The sequence below is a fragment of the Cricetulus griseus genome, chromosome 4 (assembly GCF_003668045.3).
Source record: "Cricetulus griseus strain 17A/GY chromosome 4, alternate assembly CriGri-PICRH-1.0, whole genome shotgun sequence".
Classification (NCBI taxonomy): domain Eukaryota; kingdom Metazoa; phylum Chordata; class Mammalia; order Rodentia; family Cricetidae; genus Cricetulus; species Cricetulus griseus.
Window position 1 is genome coordinate 104,751,773 of NC_048597.1, and position 23,380 is coordinate 104,775,152.

Genomic DNA, 23,380 nt, shown 5'->3' on the forward strand with positions numbered 1-23,380 from the left:
CTGAGATTACAGGCCTTCATCACCACACCTAGCTGCCACCAGTGTCCCCACTGCAACCAAAGCAACATGGGCCATAGTAGCCTGGTTTCAGAAGATGCATGAGAGCAGCAGAGGTGGTACTGGGCAGACATGCCCCTTACCGTGTGGGGCCGGGCTATCTGCACCGGGTAGGAGATGCCATGGGGCGGGTAGCGGGGCTCTGCAGCCCGCCACGTCTGTGCCACAGGCTGTGTCGATCCTGACATGGTGGTAGGGTCCGGGTAGGCTTTGAAGCACAATACACTCCTGACCGAAGCTAGGACTAAGGGCTGGTCTCGGTCATCTGATGGCAGGCGACCTTGTCACAGGTGCCTGTGGAGAAAAGAGAAAGAAAACAAGTTGAGCCTGGGGCAACTGGTCCATAGCCAGAGAGGCCCAGTTCTTCCTCCTGCCTGAGCCTCCATCCAAAGACAGTCCAAAGCCACAACACCTTGTCTACCTTCCACAAGCTATATCCGTCCCCTAGCCAGAGCCTCAACCAGCAAACTTGGGAGCCTCAACATGAACACCATACCAACAGCCATCCGATGGCTCCCACACCCATCTCAGCCAGCCAGCTCACTCCACAGCAGGGACTTTCCAGGTCTCCAGAGCAAAGTTCTCCAAAAGCCCCTGGCAACTCCAGCTCAAAGCTGCCGGGCCTGTCCCTGGATTATGTGCTAGCAAAGCAGTACACACTAATGACCCACTATGGGTCACAGGGTGACCCAGGCAGGGCAAGGCTGCTCTGTTGTCTTCATCCAGAAATTGCCAGGCAATGTGGACAAGAAATACATTTGGTTGACCCGGTGCCACTAGGAGTCAGGGGGCTGGATGCTGAGTGTCACACCAGGGACATCTAGGAACAGATACAGGCATGCTGGACAGAAGGGCGCCAAACAGATCCAGGATGCATAAATGCCACCTTCCAGGCAGGACTCCACGGCTACTATAGAAAATGCTCTGAGAACAGCCCTGTGGTCTCAAGGATGGGAACCTAGAGGCTGCAGGAGCCAACGAGGCCAGTGGGAAGATTGAGACTCACCCCTATGGTCCCACTTCCCTTTCCCTACCAGTCCCTCATGTAAAACTCTCTTCCTTTTCACACTACAATCCAGAGCTAAGGCTGGGGCTGTATCCCAAGAGGTCAAAGATAAAGAGACTGGCCAGGCCCCCAGCTCCCTGTAATTTCATCCTGACCCTTCCCCTTGGGCTAACTTGTAACTGCCCTCCAAGCAGCAGATGGCCTACATTAGCCAGTGAATGCCCTCATAGAGAAACGAAGCAGGGAAGGTGAAGATTGCAGATCCAAGAAGCCATGAGCAAACCCCTCCCCACCAAAATCTGGAAATCCTGACTATGTACCACTCCCTACCCAACCTACCAGTGTGAACTTCACATTCCAACCCTGACTCCGGGGCAGTGACCGGCTGAGGGATGAGCAGGTAACGCAACCTGAGGGCCCAATGAAGAGCCATCCCTGAGCAGGTGTGGCTTTATTCTGAGGGCCCTGGCTGACTTTCTGTTAGTTGCTATCAAGAATTCTGGCTCACGGGCTGGAGAGATAGCTCATTGGTTAAAAGCATGGACTGTTCTCTTCCAGAGGACTGGGTTCAATTCCCCAGCACCCACATAGCAACTCACAACTGCCTGTAACCCCAGTTCCAGGAGATCTGACACCCTCACACACAGACATGCAGGCAAAACAACAATGCACATAAAATAAAATTTTTTAAAAAAGATTTCTGGCTCACACAGACCACCTACCACCAAAATGAGACACAGCACATAGGAACAGCACTTAGGAACAGAAGAGCAGGAGGCCCACATGACAACTGTCCTGTGCCTGAGGCAAGATGCTGCCTTGGGAGGGCCAGGGGTAAAAAAAAGTCTACGCCCCACTTCTTGCCTGGTTTCAGAGCTGGCAGCACCACCAGTGCAACCCCACCCTAAGGCTGACCATCCTGTCACATGGTCCAATGCCATGCACTCCATGGATGGCCTCAAAACCGCCATTTTGTTTGGGGGTACGCAGGAAGGCTGGGAAGTGGAAATGACCAACAATGTCTATTCTCTTAGCCTGTGGGAATGCAGGCATGGAGCCCACAGGCTCTGCAGGCAGACAGGATGCCTCTCTAGGCCACCTCTGGAAAAACCTCACTCCTCAGCCTGGCTTGACTGGCTTCTGCCCCAAGATTCACAGGGCATCCACCAGGAACACAGGAACTGCATCATCCAAAGTCACCCACCAACCCATCCCCAGTGTCCCCCAAAGCCAGAGACTCTAGCGATCCCACCCCGTGAGTTTATCTGACGCACACTTCACCTCTTTGACTCTCAGCCTCGTTTGTAGCCCACTTGGAAAACAAACACAAATTAGGAAAACAATTTGTCAGGTCCTCAAAACCTGCAATACACAATTACTGAGGATCTGCAACTCCACTCCTAGGCACCAAAGAATTGACCAAGAGTCAGGCAGACACAAACGTGTTCAGAATGGCCCCATTCCAAACAATCACAATGTAGAAACACTCATCAGCATGGCCTACCCATTCGATGCAAGTGCTACTTAGCCAAAAAAAAAAAAAAACACTGGGTCACAGACCACACTAGATGACCCCAGGATGCCACACTGAGTAAAAGGAGCCAGACACTTAAGACTCAGTCACACAAATGTCCACAAGGGGCACAGCATGGGTCAGAAAGGAAAAGGATGGGTACCCAGGTCCTGAGAAGAAGGAAGCAGAGGGTGTCCAGGCGGAGAGCATCACCACGGGAGCCCAGAGGTAAGACTAAGATGTTGTATGTCTGAGAACTGAGTCAGATGGGGGGAAGGGAGGTCACTCAAGGTACCACAGACCATGGTAGATTTGAATAGATTCTGTTCCAGGAGCAATGGGGAGCCCCCAACACTGGCTAAGGAACAGTACAGCATCAGAGTGTTTTGCCATGGGTGGCACAGCTGACGAGCCACTATAAACGTCCAAGCTAGAGACAGACTGTGGGATGGGGCGACAGCAACTGGGAAGGGAAGTGAGCAGATGGCACAGCATCAGGTAGGAGGCAGACAGAAGCCTTTCAAGCTTGCGACAGGGGAGGGACATCTTCACACACCTCACGGTGGAGTGGCTGCAGCCTGGGGACAGCAGGGTCCTGGCTGCACAGTCTGCCAGGAAGAATCTGTCTAGGCAGAGCCAAGGGAGGAGCCTGGAAGGCAGCAAGCTCTCAAGGAAGGCACTCTAAACAGAGCAGCTTCTGTGGAACAAACAATGTCACACTACAAGGGCAGGGACTGGCTGAATCCAGCAATGTGTGCCACTACAGTCACAGCCTCCGGCAGGGACATCCTCCAAAGCCATCCTGTGCATCACTGACCTTAAGTGACATGTATGCCCAAATCTCTTGCACACTTCTTTCTCCTCAGAGGGCCGTCTGCTTGGCATAACCGGTGCTCAGCCAAGGACTATGCCCAGCACAGGCAGGCCAGCCCCAGTGATATTAAGGCCCACCTGTGTCCCCACCCCATGGAAGCAACCTCCTTCAGAAACAGCAGACAGGTATATGGCACTTGGGGACACAGCCAGTCAGTGGCCTGGCTCAGACACGGCAGATAGAATAATGGACAGCTAGACAGCAGAGAGAGGTTGGGGTGACAGCCATGGCACACGCTATGTGATATTAGACAGGTTCTTCCTGCAGCTTCCTGGTAACAGTCAGCACCCAGTGACACCAAACTTACAGCAGAAGGACAGGAGATGGCAGGGCACCCCCAAAATTAGAATGTGTGGGGCAGTCAGAGGCCAGAGCTCACATCTATCATAACCAGTGTCTCTATGCAGCCTTCAGAACCCAGGCTGCCATGTTCCCTTGATGAGAGACCCCAACAGGACACAGTATATATAGCCCAGTTTCCACAGACACCAAGAGCCTTGTGGACAGGAACCACAATGGCCACCCACTCTACCTGACAGATCTGCCTCCATGCTCCGGTGTTTCTGTGGGAGCCACAGACCACCAGGCACACCATCTCACCACATGAGGAGCTTAACTTCCAGTGATGCCTTCTAGGGGGTTTTCTGAGTCCCCTGACTAAAACTAGGCATTGGGTGCAACTTGAAAGGCTCCGGCCCTGTGCCCCACATCATCTCCCCACCACGCAGAACTCTTCCTCCCCAACCCCAGCCGCAGCTGGGATCAAGCAATGGAGACTGAAGGCCAACAAGAGCAATCTCTTGGTCACTAAGGAGAAATGATGCCAACAAGAGCTCCCCTTTCAGGCCGGGCGTTGGTGGTGCATGCCTTTAATCCCAGCACTCAGGAGGCAGAGGCAGAGGCAGAGGCAGAGGCAGAAGCAGGCGGATCTCTGTGAGTTCGAGGCCAGCCTGGTCTCCAGAGCGAGTGCCAGGATAGGCTCCAAAGCTATACAGAGAAACCCTGTCTCGAAAAACCAAAAAAAGAGTTCCCCTTTCAGCAGAACCACATAAACTACTGTCCCAAAGGGCTGAAACAAGGCCAGAGACCAACTCTACCCATTATACCGCTGTGCAACCTTAGGCTGGGTATAGACCTCTTTGTGCTTCAGCTGGGTAAACTGTCTATGAAGAGGTACAGCCCTAGAAAGGCACTGTCCCGGGGGAAGCCTCCAAATCCTCCAGCTTCCATGTGGCCCTCCCAGGACCCCACTTCCTGCACTGCCACAGTGAGTCCCCATCACCGGCCCTGTTGATGCATGTGAATGTGGTTGAAGGTTGTGAGCCTGTCACCGAGCACACCCGAACCATTCAAAAGATGGGGAAATCAAGGCACAGAAAGAGGCTCTCCTCTGCCCAGGATCGCACAACACCCCCAGGCCTTGGCCCCTGAAGAAATCTGGCTAAGCGTGGGCCACAGGTTCTAGTCCCAGCTTAGCCACATGGGTGTTCCCAGGGCTGTGGCCAGCCAGCAGTTCCTGCCAAGGCAGACAGCGCCACTTCCTTCTTACAGCTTTCCTTGCCCTTAATTTTATTACTGTACGAGTTCGTGCATGCGTGTGCGTATGTGTATGTCCACAGAGACCAGGGGTCAAGTTTGGACGTCACCCCTCAGGAGCCAACTACCTTGTGTTTGGAGACAGGATCTCCTCCCTGAACCTGAAGCTCCCTGAGGAGGCTAGGCTCATCAGCCTATCTCTATCTCCCCAGCGCTGGGATTACAAGAACATGCTGTCATGTCTGGCTTTTTACCGTGGGTCTTAGAGATGGAACTCATGTGGCAAGCACTTCACTGACTGAAGTACCTCCCCAGCCCACTATTTAATTTTAAACATAGGAGAGGGCGGCTAAACCATAGCTGGTGATCCTTGGACATGGACTCCTCAGGTCCCCACACCAGGTTCCCCAGCCACCCTGGGTAGCCTCCGGTTTCCATCAAGCCCCTCCTCTATCTGGCCATCTCCATGGCCACTCTGCCCAGAGAGAAGAAGAATCAGACAATGGGCTAGGGTATAGATGCAGTGGGGGTGGAGTAAGGGTTCGGTAGTGACACTGAGTGATTCTGAAACACTGCTTATTCTAGGTCCTGGCACAGAGACTGGCAAGGAAGCAGGTCACCAGACAAAACCACTAGGGACATAGGCCCATCTCTCAGCAGGGATGCAGCCTAAGACCCAGGTCCCTACAGGCTGAGCAGCCAGGCCTGGGTCCTTCATCTCCCTTCTACACAAGGGACTCAAGGGGACACAGAATCGGATGGCCAGAGACAAATAGTGTCAGCTAGAATGGGGAAGCGAGGAGCAGGGGGATATGGCTCAGGAAATCAGCTGCACAAACTAAGAAGCACTCAACACTTCCCAACCATGCAATTTAAAACACTGAGGTAATTACCACAATGCGGGCAGACATGCGTACACGCACACACATTCATGCCTCCTCCAGGAGGCCCCCTGATGTCCCAGAGAGCCCACGCCCAGCACAATGAACACAAAGTCCCCTCTCCAACCCACCCTATCCCACAAAACCTGAGGCTGGCTGGGCCTATCCAGCAGTGTGTCACCATTTGCCCATCAGTTCAGCTTGCCATGTCTAAGGGACATACATCAGAAGGCCGTAGGTTGGGAGGAGCCTTTCACAACCTCTGGTTTTAATGTAAGCCATGCGACCCTGCAACCCAGACAAGGCCAGAGCCCCACGTGGCCACCTGTCCACCTACCCATACATCTGGCCCCCCAGCCACAGCTAAATAGCCACTGTATACCCTGTCTGTCCTTCTCTTCTCCTCAGGATGCTTCTGGAGAACTCAGGAGATCATTGACAGCCCGAAGGGAATAGCAGACAGACATATTGGATGACAACCAATGTTTCTGCAGCCAAAAACAGCTAGCGACTAGCTGCCCAGTGGTGGGACCCCTGCAGTGTAGTTCCCTGCCCCAGCCAGCCAGGGGCTTACCACAGCACTACCTAGCCAATCTTCCCTGCCAGCCAGCCAGCCAGGAGAGAGACCTGTGGCCACCTGAACAACTAGCCAAGGGGATCAGCACAGCTGGAGCACATACACACAGTCACCAGTGGTGGCCCCAGAAACTCAGTGCTGATCTACAGATCTATGGTCAGGCAACCATCAAGGGTCTGGAGGCCCTTCGGCCAGGAGCCATAGGCAGTACACAGATAACCATAGTTCCCAAAAGCAGTTACAGGTCCTAAGCCCACTGGGGATGCCAGAGTAGACAGGACCAGCTCACAAAAGATTCTGGGAAGAGGGTCTAAACAGAAGACAAATGAGGAGCCCCAGAGATTATGGACAACATAGACCCAGGGGCTGGGATGAAACTCAGGAAAGTGGCTAGGAGGGCACATTAGTCCAAATATTCCAGGCAAAGCCAGAAAGCTAGTTCAACTTGGGGACATCTGCCAGCATGGTCTCTGAATAACCAGTAACCCAGCCTTTCTGCCCAGACACAAAGGGGGCCCAGAGACCCAGGCCAGACCTGCCTGTGCCTTCAGACAGCCAGTTCTGCAAACTTCTGACAGCGCCCCGCACAAGAACAACTCCTGTAACAGGCAGAATGCTCGTGCTAGGCCGGGATCCCTACCTACTGATGATCTACCTGATAAGTAGCTGGCCAACTCACCCAGCGAACCATCACACAAGCTGTTCCACATCAGGCTGGTTAGGGGTCTACACTGGCTCTTTCTACACCCCTGGCAGCTTCCCCACAGTACCCTAGAGTTAGCCCCAGCCCAAGAAGCAGACCTCGAACTCACTATGTAGCTGAAGACGACCTTGAACTTCTGATCCTCCTGCCCCCAGCCTCCCAAACGCTGGGATCACAGGTAAGTGTCACATCATTGGGCCCGTGCGATGACTCTGCAGGCATGTCAGGGGCAGCAAGCTCTACTGCACACGGCTGATGAGTGCACAGTTCCAAAGAATGAACACCAAGCACCTGGATTCAACTGTGCCTGAAGTTCTATTTAGTTACTTGAAACTTCTTTACTAAACACAGGAAGAAGAGGAGAGTTCAGCCATTGCCATGGGCAGACTCCATGAGAGATACCCAGAAACCAACTGCTAAGCTTCGAAGGCTCAGATCGCCAGCCTCCAGGTCCCTCCTCCATATGGAATGGAGCAAGGAGGAAGTGGTCAAATGAACAAGCGTCTGGGGCAGGAACCCAGCCAGCCTCTCCTCCTGGAGCCAAAGCAGGCGTGCACGACTCCTCTCCTTGCTATTGGTGGCTCTAACAGGGGCACGGGCCCTGTAGACAGTGCCTGCTCCTCACACTTCTTGAGGATCTGGGTCAGTCCTTGGCAGCAGATATACTCCACTGCCTGGCAGTAACTGAAGCCTCTGTGAGGGTTCTGCAAGAACATGGTGGCCTCGCTGTGAAGTTATGCCTGACCATGGCTGAGGAGCCCAGAGCCAATAAGCAGGCCAGCCAGGCCAGAAGGACCCTGAAGAGTGGGCCATACACCTGCCCCCACCAAACCCCTCCTCTACCTTGCTGGGAGCTCAGTTTCCTAGAATATAAAAAGGGATCAGTGGGCATGGTAGCACACACCTTTAATCACAGCACTAGGAGGCACAGGCAGGTGGATCTCTGAGTTCAAGACCAGTCTGGAGGTATCTTCTTCCCCAGGCCTCTGCTTCTGTTCTCCATCTGTGTTCCTGGGACAGCTCCATGTCACACTGTGGAAGAAGAGACTCTTTCCACAGGGCAATACTGCTTCCATCCCAGGGCCTAAGTGGTCGCCATGGTGACAGACCAATGTGACTAGCTCCTGTCATCTCTGTGGCCAACCCTACATCTAACTCTCATCAAGCTCTGCTGGTGTCCTAACCAGAGCTCCCACTCTGACAACATTGTGCAGATAAGAGATGTACAAAGAGGTGAGTGACGCACCCAAAGTCACACAGCAGGCAGGTGGCTCAGGTAAACCTACTCCAGAAATAGAGTTCCAGGCCAAGTTTTTCCTAAAATGCTGTAAAAGAGCCAGGTGTGGTAGGGGATGCCTTTAATCCCAGCTCTTGGGAAGCAAAAGCATACAGATCTCTGTGACTTCCAGGCCAGCCTAGTCAATAGAGCAAGTTAGACCACGCTAACGACAGAGAAGGCAAACCACAGAGACCATGCCAACAACAGAGCAGAACCATGGAGACCATGTCTCAAAGAAAAATAAAAACAACAACAAAACCCACAAAAATCCACAAAGTATATCCTTCAAAACACAGAAATGGATTCTGCCACAGCTATGGAGGCCTGATCGGCTGTTCCCAGGGTTCCAGGGCAGGTTGGAAGCCTCCTCTACCAACAGGTGGTCCAGCTGTCCTTACCACAGTGGCCATGTTGCTCCACCCTGCCTCCTTCCTGAGACTCTCCCCTTCTTATGATGATGCTGCTCAGGGATGGGGCCACCCAGGACACCCAGAGTGGTCCTATCTGGAGTGACCCTGCAAAGGTGACTATTTTCTAAACGTTGTCATAGGATCTGGGGTGTCCAGGCTTGAGCAGACCAGACCCTTGGGGTCCCGTTCGCTCTGCTGTGTTACACCAATCTCTTCTGAGGCTCTCTCCTAAGCCAGCTCCCTCAAGCCCAAAGCTAGGCCCTGATGAATCCCCATGCAGCTAGGGAGGCCAGAGCAGGAAGGCACATGCAGAGACACCTAGGGACATGGTCATGGCCCAGTGGCCCCTCTAGCTGGCAGGAAGCCAGAGTCCCACGCCCAAAGCTCTTGGTAGAGGCCCGCTCAATGACTCATCCACTCACAGGCCAAGAGGCTGGAGGTGGCTTGGGGAGAGGGGAGGAAAACTCAAAGCTGAGGACAGGGCTGGAACCTATATACAAAGACAGACAGACAGACAGACAGACAGACAGACAGACAGACACACACACACACACACACACACACACACACACACACACACAGAGGACATTAACCCTGACCTTGAAACTGTGAAAGGTTCAGGGTAGCCCAGTCATGTAACCCACATGTCAGTAGTTCCTGCCAGCCCCCACACTGCCCATTTGCCTCAGACCTGGCTGAAAAGGCCTGCCATGACATCACAGGTGGAGGAACTGTGCTGGGAGCTGGAAAGAAACTGGACCAGGGGACAAAGGGCGCATTGTCAAACACAACTGGAGGCAGGGGGCGGATCTTCTGCATGCCTGGCTCAGAGTGGCAGCAGAACCCACCCCCACTCTTCCAGAACAGGGCGGGTAGCCTGGGCAGTGTCTGTGCCAAGGAGAGAGCTCAGCCTGGGAAGTGGGCCTCACAGAACTGCTCAGGGCCAACCCTGAGCCAAGGATAAGAACAAGGCCTTCTGGGGAGGAAACAGGATAATCCTCTAAGCACTAAGTATTACCCTGAAGGCAGACAGACACACAAATACCATTCATCCCTTCATGCTGTGTGCCAGCTGTGTGTCTTTGGGGGAGTTACTTACCCTCCCTGAGCCTTAAACGATACGGTGATTCTGGGCTCAACCGAGGTGTGCAAATGCTCACATCTCCACCCCCTCCAAGGCAAAGCTGGCTGTCAGCACCCCACACCCATACCTCAAGCACAGAGCCCTACTTTCCTTGATCCCATCCCCACACCTCCATGACTTCTCTCCAGAAGTAGGCATCCAGCAAACACAGAGTATGTTTCACCTTTCCAGAGTGTCACGGGGCCATCAGGCCCAGCCACTAAGTCTCAGGATGGAGGACCCTGTCTCTAGACAAGAAACCTACACACATACATAATACATACATACATATACATCACCTACACACACACACACTACACATACATACCCAAGTTCATACCACACACACACACTACACATACATACCCAAGTTCATACCACACACACACACTACACATACATACCCAAGTTCATACCACACACACACATACGCACATACATGCACCTACATATATGCCACACACAGAAACATACACCACACAATACATATATACATACATACATACACATATACAATACAATAAATACAACACACACACACACACACACACACACACACACACACACACAAACCACACCAAGCTAACCCCCTCAGTCTAAGGACAGGCCCAGAGTACTCCCCTGGATGTCAAATCAGGTAATTCCCAAAAGGCTATCTGCGGGTACTGCAGGCACAGCTGAGGGAATTGCCAGGGCCCAGCCTGAACATCTGTGACCACCCCTCCCACCGAGCTCCCTACACTGGCATCTAGAAGCCAAGCAATGGATGGCACCAGGAGAGTGGAGACTTTGGAAGGTGATGAGGTCATGGGAAGGACCAGTGTCCTTCCTTGCAACAGAAGCCACCCATGGCAGGTCCCTGCACCCCTCCTCCAAGTAAGTCTGCAGCTGGAACAGACCAGCCCTTCCCAGGACAGCACCTGACCTGACCCCCACCAGGTAGTGCCTTGGTGGTAGACTGAGAAGAGGGAGCCACAGCTCAGAAGCCCCAGCCAACAGGTAAGAGCTCAGAGGGCCTCAAGGAGTCAGACAGAATGGATGCCATGAAGTCCCAGCTGGAGACAAATGCACAGGATCAGTCATGTGCAGAAGGCACAGAGACAGCACAGCCTCTGAAGGGGTCACTGGAGGCAGGCAGGGCAGGGCATCTCAGGAGAGGCAGGTGCCACAAGTTTAAGGGTCCTCACAAGGGACCATGGCTGGGGTCTCCAAGCAAAGACAGTCCACAGGATCAGGAAGAGTGATCTCCCTCCCCTCCCTGCCTCTCGCCTCTGCCCAAGGAAAGAGGACCCTAAACCCCAGAAACAAGCCTGTAACGCCCCACAGGATGGCTGCCAGGGTTTGAGGGTGAAGGGTCCCCTGGGTCTGAACATTTGGTTCCCAGGCACTGGCACTTTTAGGACATGGAACCTGGCTGGGGATGTGGGTCACTGGGGGTGGGCCCTGTCTGCTCTCTGCTTTCTGACTGCTGATGAGGTCAGCTTCCCCACCGTGATGGGCTGGCTGTACCCATTAAACTGTGAGCTGAGACAAATCCTCCCTTCCCTGGCCCACTTCTCACTGGGCATTTGGCCACATTTATAGAAGTAATGTGGACAATGGTAGAAACTCCCCCAGAGATTAGCCACGGATCCTCAGGCCAACCCTTCAGGGTGATGAGGAACCTATGCAATTCTCAGGTACGTTCTGTTAACTTAACTCAAGCTAGGGTCACCTGGGCAGAGGGAGCCTCAACTGAGAGAATGTCCCCATCAAACTGGCCTGTAGACAAGTCTATGGGGTGTCTTCTTAATCAATGATTGATGTAGGAGGGCTCAGTCCACTATGGGTACTGCCAACCCTGGGCTGGTTGTCCTGAGTTGTATATGAAAGCAGACTGAGTGAGCCACCTAGAGCAAGCCTGTAAACAGTGTTCCTTCACAACCTCTGCTTCAGTTCCTGCTCCAGGTTCCTCCCTCAACCTCCCTTGGTGGATTATGACTTGGGGATATGTGAGCCAAATAACACTTTCCTCCCCAAGTTGTGTTTGGTCATGGTGATTTATTACTGCACTAGAAACCCTACCTAAGAACCATCAGGGTATGGCGGGATTAAGCTCAACAGTATGCCCACTTTAGGGGGTAGCCATGTGAGGTTCTGCTCAATGATGGGGGAATATTCTTCCATATGCTGTGAATATATGTTTCTCTTACTGATTTAATAAAATGCTGATTGGTCAGTAGCCAGGGAGGAAGTATAGGCAGGGATTAGGAGAATGCTGGCAAGAAGAGAGCAATGAGTTGCCAGGCAGGCGCCATGTAGTTACTGGGAAGATAGGCATTCTCCAATAAGCCAAGACCATGTGGAAACACTTAAGATTAATAGAAATGGGTTAATAATCAAGAGAGAGCAAGCCAATAAGAAGACTGAGCCATCAGCCAAACAGTTTATCTCTGTGTGTTTATTTGTTACTAAACGGGCGCAGTACTAGGAACAGGCGGGACAACAGCTCCATCTACAGCTCAGGCCCAGAAGGCATTTCTTCCTAGAACCAAAGTTCCTTAGTTCATATCTAAGGTTAACCATGCAAACAGAGAAGACAAACCATGGAGACCATGCTAACAACAGAGTGGATATACCATAAAGACTGTGCCAACAAAGCAGGAGAACCACAGATAACCATGCCAACAGCAGAGCAGGAGAACCACTGAGACCACGTCGACAGCAGAACAGGAGAACCACGGAGACCACATTAACAACAAAAAAGGAGAACCACAGAGACCACACTAACGATAGAGAAGGCAAACCACAGAGACCATACCAACAACAGAGCAGAACCATGGAGACCACGACAATGACAGAGCAGGAGAACCATGGAGACCACGCCAACAACAGAGCTGGCAAGCCATGGAGACCATGCCAATGACAGAGCAGAAGAATCACAGAGACTATGTCAATGACAGAGCAGGCAAACCTCAGAGACCATGCCAATAACAGAGCAGGAGAACCATAGAGACCATGCCATTGACAGATGAGAACCATGGAGACCAAGCCAACAACAGACCTGGCAAGTCATGGAGACCATGGCAAGGACAGAACAGGAGGACCACAGAGACCATGCCAGTGACAAAGTAGGTAAACCACAAAGACCACGCCAGCAATAGAGCAGATGAACTATGGAGACCACACCAATGACAGAACAGGCAAAACACAGACCACAGCAACAGAGCAGGCAAATCATAGTGATCATACCAACAATAAAGCAGACGAACCATATAGATTACGCCAATGGCAGAACAAACAAACCATGGTGATCAGGCCAACTACAGAGAACAAGAATGATCACATCACTACAGAACAGACAAACCACAAAAATCACAGCAATGATGATGGAAGGCGAACCACATGATCGTGCTAACCTTGGAGCAAGGCCATCACACTGATGAACAAGTGGACCATAGTAGCCCTCCACGCTATCTGATGACACAGTCTTACAGCCAGCAAGATGGCTGAGCAGGTAGGGGTATATGCAGCCAAACCTATCCGCGCCCGAGTTCCATCCCCAGGACGGATACTGTGGAAGTAGAGAGCCAACGCATCCAAAAATGATGCAATAAAAACTTTTTTGTTGTTGTTTTTCGGGAGACAGGGTTTCTCTATGTAAGCCTGGCTGTCCTGGAGCTTGCTCTGTAGACCAGGCTGGCCTCGGAACTCACAGAGATCGGCCTCCACTATCTTCCGAGTGCTGGGATTAAAGGTGTGCACCGCCACCGCCACCGCCACCACCCGGTTTAATAAAATCTTTCTGACAAGCACTCAGTTCAGGTGACTATGGCCTAATGGTCACATAAGCCTGTCAAAATGCTGACCTCTCATCCCATCCTTCAGATAAGAAAATCAGAGCTCTGAGGTTTGAATCAAATCACCCAGCCTACAAAGCAGACCAGGGCAGAAACGCACCACAGCCTGGTCCTGGGAGCCATGGTCCTTCCTTCACAGTTATTTCAGGGTAAATGGAGACTTGAAAGCTGCCCTTAGAGAAATCACTGCAAGCCATGATCTCATGTGCCCTTCCCAGAGATGCCCAATGGCATGTGCTTGAATCACCAGAGTTCAATTTATCAAGGTCAGAACCAGGGAAAAGGACACTGAGCCAACCAGTCCAGTCACACCTTCAAATACTTGCTGTGAACATGAGGATGTATGCATATAAGCATGAACAAATTTGAGTGTGTATGTGGATGTATGTGTACTCTTCTTACATTGCAGGCTCAGTGGCCACCAGCTGACACAGCCCCTCCATCCCATAACCAACCATGCAGGCTTTTCAGGAGCAAGGACATCATTACTACTCCCCACAGAGCAGAACAGAGGTGGCCTCCACTCAGCTAGCACCCTCCAAGCAGACACAGTGTAATAAGGCCCTTCCTGAGGACCGGGGGAGGCCCAGGACAAATGGCAGTGGGCAGCTGGCATGGTAGCCTAGACAAGAGAGGAACTCCCAGCTGACTGCTGCTGGCCAGACAAGGGAGTCCCTGAGCCAGCATCGGCAGCATCCGGTGTCATTTACAAACACAGAACCATTGCCACCATCAGCAGGAACACTGATCCTCCCACCCTGACCCAACCCCCAGGCCACACTGGGCAGTGTCAAGGACCCAAGTTCAAGGGGAAATAGGATAAATGGACTTGCAGGGGAGCTCAGCCCCATCCCAAGGTCCAAGTCTCTACAGAGCAAGGGGAGCATGGGGAGAACACGTAAGGGTCTTCCCCTTGACTCTACCCAGTACTACTGCCCCAAGTGGGGCTCCCATTGCTCCCACAAGGCACACCTGAAGGCTGGGGAGTTCCAGGGCTCGACCAAGGCCACAGGTACTCCAAGGCTCAGGCTATATCTTGAACCTCAGTCTGATCCTGTTACTTAATACTGCTACTTCAAGATAGCACACACCACCCTTGGTCCAGGTGAGGCCATTGCTGTCATCATCATCCTTACCACCAACCACAAGTCTTAGCAACGACTGCAAATCCAGCCTAAACCAAAGATCCATTCCTCGGGTCCTTTAAGCCATGTGACTTGAGAAGGGCCCACTTGCCAGATGGGAAAACTAAGACTCCAGACAGGAAGTAGCTTGTCAGGGTAATCTAACTAGGGTCCTCCCAAGAGCCTACCCTAAAGGTACTATTCTTCCTCCCATTACACAACACCCACAAGACCCCATCACTTCATTCTGCACTCAGGGAAACAGTAAGATGGCACACTGAAGGCCACACAATAGGAAAAGGGATTGAATGATAACCAGAGTTTGAGGCAAATGAGCCATGCCTTCTGAAGCTCCCACACCAGCCTGAGCTTGGGGGTCACCAGAAGCTGCCCCCCAACCCTAGTGCCAGGCCTGGAGAAGTCCTTCCCCCGCCCTGAACTTGCTGCCACAGGCTGCTATGAGCTCAGGAAGCCTTTCCAACTTTCCAATGTTTACCCCTCTCTTGCTGCCAAGGCCCTGGGCAAGCCTGGGCCGGTGGCCCTCATTTCAAACCAGACAGGGCGTTGAGCCAAGCTCCACTTCAGTGGGGAGGCAGGCTGGGCCCATGCTGCCTGCACCTGGCTCCTCCTAGCTCAGGCCCCCAGGTCCCCAGGCCCTGGTCCCATGCAGTCCACAGTCACGAAAAGCGTCCCTGTCCCTGTCCCACATCCCAACCAAACTGTCCAACTATCCCACTGAACACTGGGTGGGCGTGCTCAAGGCAGGCTCCAAAAGGGAGCACAGTGCCTATACCACACATCCCCTCCCAGGGCCACCAGCCAGTACCCAGTGCCTCTATCGGACATCCCACAACTTTTCCCAATAAGATAACCTACTGTCCCATGTACAGGGCCCTGAGACACATATCTACACTGCCAGGGGCCTTCCCATGCACCCAGCTGGCTAACAGGAGCCTATAGGAACAGGGTCACCATATCCCAAGCAGAGCTAAGGCACCTTGCAGGCAACTCCAGTGGTCCCAAGGCAGTACCCCTTAACCACATACAGCAAATCACAGCCATCTGGTCTGTGGTACCATCCCCAAGTCTGGGTATGAGAGCGCACCCCGCCCCCCCTCCCCCCAAGGCAGACAACTTCTCTTACCAGTGCATGGCCAGCAACAGCCTAAGTGGTCTCCACACAACTTGCAGGAACTCTCCCATGCAGCAAGGGACGACCGGCAGCGTGCCAGCCCAGGTCAGCATGTCCTGTACCCGAGGCCTGGCCCACAGGCGTCTAGGGGCCAGCTCTTGGCCAGCAACAGGGCCATCCTCCCTCCAGACCAAGCGGGCAAGGGGCGGCCACACACAGTGGCCGCACCCCTTCCCGCGAGACTTGGACTCCCACTCCAGCTGGGGAGGCCCCAATAGGGACCAGCAGCCTGCCAGGCCCCTAAGCTTCTGTCCTAATGCCCCCCAACCAAAATCAGGGCACTGGAGGCATGTCAGGGACACCCTGTGGAGTGGTGTGACCCACTGTGGGCCGCCACCGAGACGCAGGCCCAGCTCTGCGTCCGCCACCCAGGCCTATAAACACGGAATTACATAAGTCCACTCTTGTTCCAGAGCCAAAAGTAGCGAGCTGCTAGCAGCCTTGGCAGTCGGGACTAATTCCTCATCGCCATGGTAACCCTGGCAGGTTTCCAGCCATTGGGGCTCAACACTGCGAGGCCTTTTTATAGCTTTCGAGAAGCCCTCTCCCTCCTTGCTGCTGGCAGGGGGACCAGCGCCAGCCACGTCCCCTCCTTTAACCATTTCCTCCCAGCCAGCCCTGACATCCTCCAGTCCTGCAGGGCCAGATGGCCAGAGGAAAACGCTCCCCGTCCTTCCAATCTCAACTAAAGGAAACAGGGCCTGGGGCTCAGGGCCCAGGTCATCTTGGTGACAGGCCCAGAAAGAGCCAAATGCACACAGAGGCCAAAGGAGATGGCCGGATGCTCAGGCAGGCGTCAGCACTGGCCGTGACTTGCTGGGTGACTCACCTCAAGCCCGACCTCCTCTGGGTGTGGGTTGTGCATCTTCTCAGGCAGGCTGGCTCTGCAGCTGTGGTCTTAAGCCTTCCTAAAGTCTAGACCTTTAATACAGTTCCTCATGTTGTGGTGACCCCCAACCATAAAATTATTTTCATTGCTACTTCATAACTGTAACTTTGCTACTATTATGAATCTTAATGTAAATATCTGTGCTCTCCAGTGGTCTAAGGTGACCCCTGTGAAAGGGCCGTTTGACAACCCCAGGGGCCAAGATCGGGGTGGTTAAGAACCATTGATTGTTAGGGAAAGCCTCAGCATCTCATGGCTTCTACTTCCCTTCCCTGATCCCAGCACCCAGGAGTCAGACCAACAATGTGTGCCCCAAAGGCACCATGTAGGGCGCCCAGGCCATACAGACAGGAGCCAGAATGGGAACAAGAAAGGTCTGAAAGACGAAAAGATGAGGTCAGGGAGGAAGAGGGGGGAGGGGGCAAGGCCTCCAGCAGGTGTGTTTCACTTGCAGTCACACTCCCGCCAGCACCCATCTCGGGAGCCACTCAAGATAACAGGCAATGCTGTGTCTAGCAGCTAACCACAACCTCACTAAGTAGGGAGCCTGGGACACAGCCATCCCCACAGCATGATAGAAAGTGGGCACACTGTGAGCCCAGGAGGAAGCTATTCAGCCCAAAGAAAGCAATCCCAGAAAGAGACTACCCCAGGACTTGAACCAGAGTCTTGGAGAGTACAAACAGTGCCACAGTCAGCAAGAAGCCTCCAGTCAGCATCAGGACTAAAGCAGATTAACATAGAGCAAAAACCTGTGACTACTGAGGTTATGAAGAGACCCACAGTCACAGGGAGACCAGCAAGGAGACATCTAGGCCCTTGCAGGCCAAAATATCCTTCCTGCCATCCCTCCTGCCAGCCTGTGATATCAGTCCCAAGGAGGACAGAGGCTTCTGTAAACACCCTCCCCACCTTCCAGCCATCTTTTACAGGTAGGGGAAACTTAAACAATGGGACAACTAGAGGCCATCTTTTCAGCTTGGAATCAAGCCACTGCCTTCCTGACCTTGGCTCTCACTGTTACACCAGAAGACTGAACCAGGCCACAGCCATGCCATCTAAATGCCACCAGCAAGCTGTGTAGGCAAGCAGCTGGGCCACGGGTTCCCCTCATTTTCTGTCTTGCGTCTACTCTAGTACAGGCTGCAGGAAAACCCTGCCTTCCACAAAGGCTGCCCTGAAGCCCACAAGTACACTTTGGATCACAATGAGGGCAGGCTCATAGTCTGGCCATGTCCCTGCTTTGGTCATGCCCACTGCTCCGTCTTCTTGTAAGATATCAGGCAGCTCTGTGTTTGTTAAGTGACTTAATGACAACAAATCATCAAAAACCAGAAACAACTACATGCAGAGCCTTCCAGACAGCATTAATTGCCAAAACCAAGCTCAGGGTCACAGTGAAGCAGCGTGCAGTCTCCTAGGCAAAGGCATCATCATCCTGGGCCAGTAGCACAACCAGCCAACATCTACAACATGCCATTCCCAGCAACCTGGCTGCTCAGTGCAGCTCCACATGCAAGAAAAGCTGGTGAAGGTGGTCGATTGGAGTCAACAAGAACCAAAGAGGAGACTGGACATGAGTGCTCCATTGCCCCACAGGGCAATTGCCTGTGGTTTGTGATAGAGCCAGCCAAGAGCAACAGTGGGGAGATCTGGAACCTCAGGTCACCACGGCCAGCTCAACATCCAGCTTACTCCCCCAAGCAAGCTGCCTGCTGGCCAGGCAGGGGCGATGAGCAGGAGAAAGCTAGAAACTGCTGTTGCCACCTTCTCACAGTGGCTGTGCTAGCCTCGGTTTCCCCACCCGCAAAGATGTCCTATGGCTACATCACCACACAATGGAATATAACCACATAGTGGAAAGGAATGAAGACCTGACACTGTAGCATGCAGGACCTCAAAGAGTGTCCCAAAGCCAGGAAACAACCCACAAGATCCCATCTGAGAGTCTATCCAGGGACAGACTAGCCACATAGCCTGGGACTGAAGGCAACGGCACCCTAAAGGGCACAGGCTCGCTCTCTCACTCTAGGGTCACAGAACGGTTTTTTAACTAGACAGAGGTGGCCACGGCACAATTCTGGGTCCTTAGAAGTGACACACAGATCACCCACTGAAAATGATTCATCTCAAGCCAGGCAGCAGTGGCGCACGCCTTTAAACCCAGCTGTCGGTAAGCAGAGGCAGGCAGATCTCTGAGGTGGAGGCTAGCCTGGTCTACCAGATGAGTTCCAGGGCAACACAGAGAAACTCTGTCTCAAAAAAGGAAAAAACAAACAAACAAAAACAACAACAAAAAACCCAAAGGTGCCAGGCATTGGTGACTCATACCTTTAATCCCAGCACTCGGGAGGCAGAGGCAGGCGGATCTCTGTGAGTTCCAGGACAACCTCCAAAACAATACAGAGAAAACCTGTCTTGAAAAACCAAAAAATAAAAAACACCAAAGGTTCATCTCACTAGGTATAGTGGTACATGCTGTAATCCTAGTTAGAGGAGGCTGAGGCAGGAGGATTCCACAACCTTGAGGGCAGCCTGGAATACCGTGAATTGAGTTTAACAGCAGCCTGGGATATCAGAATCAAAGTGTATCTCAAAGAAGAAAAAAGATTAAAGATTAATCTCACCAGATATGTTGGCAAGCACAAACTCAGCCCTGGGGAAGCTGAGGCAAGAAGACTGCTTTGAGTTCAAGCCATCTGAACTACAGAGTAAGTTCCAGGCCAGTTTCAGACACACAGTAAAACCTGGTCTTAAAACAGCAACCAAGGTTCATCTCATGAATCTACCTGAATGAAAACCAAGTAAGAGATGGTGTGAAGTACCACACGCCAAAGCAAGACAGAGGTCTACACTCTGCAAGGTGTCCCCCACTCTGAAGAGACTCCTTGGCCTCAGGTGTGGAGCTGTTGGATATTCCAGAAACTTGTTATTGGGCCCCTACTGTATCAAGGAACACTGTGGATATGGCAGCAATCATCAAACATAAAACCCATATGTACTCTCTGGCCTACAGAGCTGCAGTGACAGCTGACCAGCTACTTGGGGGAGGTCTGGGATGGGAACTAAAGGAGCAGTCTGCTTCCCTCATTCCAAAGGCCAGAAGTTCAAAGCCAAGGTGTGTAGGGCCCTCGTTCCCCTCAGCTCCTGGTGTCCTGTGTCCCTCAGCTGTGGCAGCATAAGCCACCTAATGCCTCCAGCCCACAGAATCTCCTTGTAGTCTCAGGGCATTTGCTACTGGGTCCCTGTCCATCTCCATCCAGATCCAGGGCCCTCTAGCCAAACATCACATCTCATGACTCAACTGAACACCACAATCCAGGCTTTCAGTGGCCCATGCTATGGCCGTCTCTCCCTACCCCACCCCCACTCCAGCACTGGGTGCAAGGGAGCCATCAGGAGAGCTACCACAGAGCCAAATATAAGCCAAAGGACCACATTAGTGGTCAGTGCCTGCCAGATCCGGTGAGACATAGCCCATGGAACCCAAAGCCCTTTCAGAGAGGCATGAGGCAACCAGCACTGCCCTAAAACACCCTTGTCCCTGTCCCCTGCTCCAGGCACAGGAGACTTCTCACACTGAACTAGAGTAACCGTTGGCCCACTGACCATAGCACAGCAGGACCAATGCTGTGGTACACTATGCCCAAAGGGACCATCCCCTCCAACAGAACTACAAGCCACCTAGGTCTCCCCCAGCAGCAGCAGCAGCAGCAGCAGCCAGAGCTATGGAAGACAGTAGCCACTGCCCGAGACTCTGAGAACCTACACCACACTCGGGCAGACATGACAGAAACATGAGGCACCCAAAACTCCCACAAGGACTTGACCAGGCAAGGCACCGGATAGCAGTCTATACAAACTTCATGATACCTCAGGATATCCCTAAAGGCACAGCTATCCCCATGTCACAGATGGAGAGACTAAGGCAGTGGACAAAAGAAGGACCTGCCCCTGGAACAAAACATCAAGTCTAGTTACTTGGTACTTTCCAGGCCCCGCTGCACCTGAAGGACCTTTCCGGGAAGAAGTGTCACAGCCCTGACCCCTGGCTCTCTCAAAACAGCATCTGCAGAAGTGTCAGATATGACTTCCCCAGACTTGGAACTTTCTGGAATATTCCATGAGACATTTATCCAGATTTTTGGGGGGAGGGAAGGGGAGGGTATACTCTAAGATAGGAGTCACAGACCATTTTTAAAAAAGTGACATCTAGTTATTCCAACAGGATGGCTCTGACCTTCTCAACTCCACTGTCTAGCTTTCTTTGCTCAAAATGTCTGACACGGTGCTCAGCCCCAACCCCCGTCTGGGCTCACTCCCTTCCTTCCCTTCCTGAGTCTGGGACACCCCTAATCATACCACCACCACCACCACCACCCGTTAGTCACCTCTCCCTGCAGGGGAAGAAAGGTGTTAAAGAACTCACTGGGAAGGAAGAAAACAGGCAAAAGAGGGGCAGCCTCACAGGTTCTGGGTGCCTCTCCTTCCCCTGGGGTGTCAGGAGCCAGCTAGTGACAGGAACAAGCACCACAGAAGTAAACAGGGCTGGGACAGTGGCAGCTCCCCCAAGGCAGTGTCTGTACTCCTGGATCCAGCTGTGCCTGAACAAGTCCTCTTCCAGGCTTTCTACTCTGAGCGCCCATCAGTTAGTTCCCTCTGGGGTCCATCGCAATCTCAGTGCACCTGCACCTGCACCTGACCTCAGAATCCCTAACTAATGCTCCTAACCACTGGGTTCAGGCCTCTCTTCACAGGGAAGAACCTCACCTTCTGGCCCTCATCAGCATCAATGGCACTTACATGGGAATCTGCTACAGTGCCTACTCATCTAATGCTCCAATCCTACAACATTCCACATGCTCAAATGCAAATGAGTTCCTAAAGTCAGGGAAAACCAAGTGATGAAATCAGATTTCAGCTCCACATGCGGAAGGCAGCTCAAACCTACAGGGTGAGTGGCCTCTGTGCTACCCTAAACCCCGCCACCACCCCATACCCACCCCCACCAGCTCTGCTCCTACTGTAGGGAGTTGACGGTGATGGAATCCTAGAGCCCTAGCCCTACCGCCTACCAGCTGTAGGAGCCTGGACTGGCCTTCCTCCCCCAGACTCCATCTTTGTGGAATGGGCCCAATGATGACTATCAGAGGGAAGAGGCACAGGGCTAGGCTTTGTCCTTAGTGCGATGTAAGATCATCTACAGCTCAGAATAACTTCACTGTAGATTCAAGGCCATCGTGCAGGATGACAAGATTGCTCCCACTCCTGCTCAACACAGCGCCTAGAGCAGGGGAAGTACCCAAGATGCCCCACACACAACAACCTGGAGGCCAAGACAGGAAGGACCCAGGTCTGAGAGCTGTGTGACTTCAGGTGAGATATTAAACCTCTCTGTGCTTGGGTCTCCTCATGCATAAAGAGGGGATGATGATAGTACTCAAGAGGGTTTGGGTTAAATAAACTATCATCAAGTGCACTGTGGGTGCTATTATAAACCCTGCTGCTATTATCATCCCTGTCATTGTCACCGCTCACAGCAACTTCAGAGCTGGAGTCAGCTTACAAACCCTACTGCGGGGATAAAGGCAAGGCTGACCTGGCACACAACCCTGTGGGAGCCCCACCCACCCACCCGGCCCGCAAAGGCCCCAAAACAGCACCTCTGATTTGCGGCCAGCTGGGGCCAACGACCACTGTTAGATGGAGGAGACACATGTCGGAGCCGAAGATTAAAAACAAGTACAATTATCGGGCAGGCATCCATCCGTAATTACGACTGATGTAATTAGGCACCCCACTAACTTCATTACTTATTTATTTACGGGATTGCTTATTTGATTTACGGGCCTTCTTCCCCTAAAAGTCGTCTTAGCTGACACCCCCTCGGGCAAGGAAGGGGGGTTGCAAAGAACAGGATCCCCTCCCCTACCACCATCCCTATTCCTGGGCTTCTGAGCGTAAGGCCCCTGACTCGCCCACAACAGCTCCCCAGAATCGTGTGTGTGATTTTGCTTAAGACGGCAGGCTAGATTAGAGCAGACCCTTGGCAGACCACAGCCTGACATTCACTTCACAGTACAGGGTGCCAAAGGACAGGGCTTAACCCGGAGGCCCGGGCTCTCCTCCACACCCTTGGCTCTGGAGCACAGGAAACCCTGGACCGAAGGCTGAGTTCTGGCCCCGCCTGGCCATCAGTTCTTGGCACGACCCTCTAGACTAGCAAATGCATCCATGTAACTGTGGGGCTGCAACTTCCTGACACAGGAGAAAGTGCGCAAGCTGCAGTCCTGAGTGCCAATTGCCCTCCTGTGGAGAAACACATGTGCCTCAGTTTCCTCCTTTTCTAACTGGGAATGTTCAGATCATCTACTGCT

At 52.7% G+C, this 23,380-nt stretch overlaps 1 protein-coding gene across 20 annotated transcripts in view; it reads right to left on the minus strand.

Annotated features, from left to right (window-relative positions):
* The window catches only part of Ncor2 (nuclear receptor corepressor 2), a 160,456-nt gene that overhangs the window by 105,288 nt on the left and 31,788 nt on the right, over positions 1–23,380 (minus strand). For 19 of the 20 annotated variants that reach the window (XM_035443336.1, XM_035443333.1, XM_035443334.1 and 16 more), the window contains one exon: positions 141–351. In XM_035443336.1, the coding sequence (XP_035299227.1) occupies positions 141–245 (105 nt within the window). In that variant the 5' untranslated portion in view covers positions 246–351. Of the gene's footprint in view, positions 1–140; positions 352–16,066; positions 16,861–23,380 lie in introns of those variants that run through there. The other variant, XM_035443335.1, reaches the window with a different exon arrangement.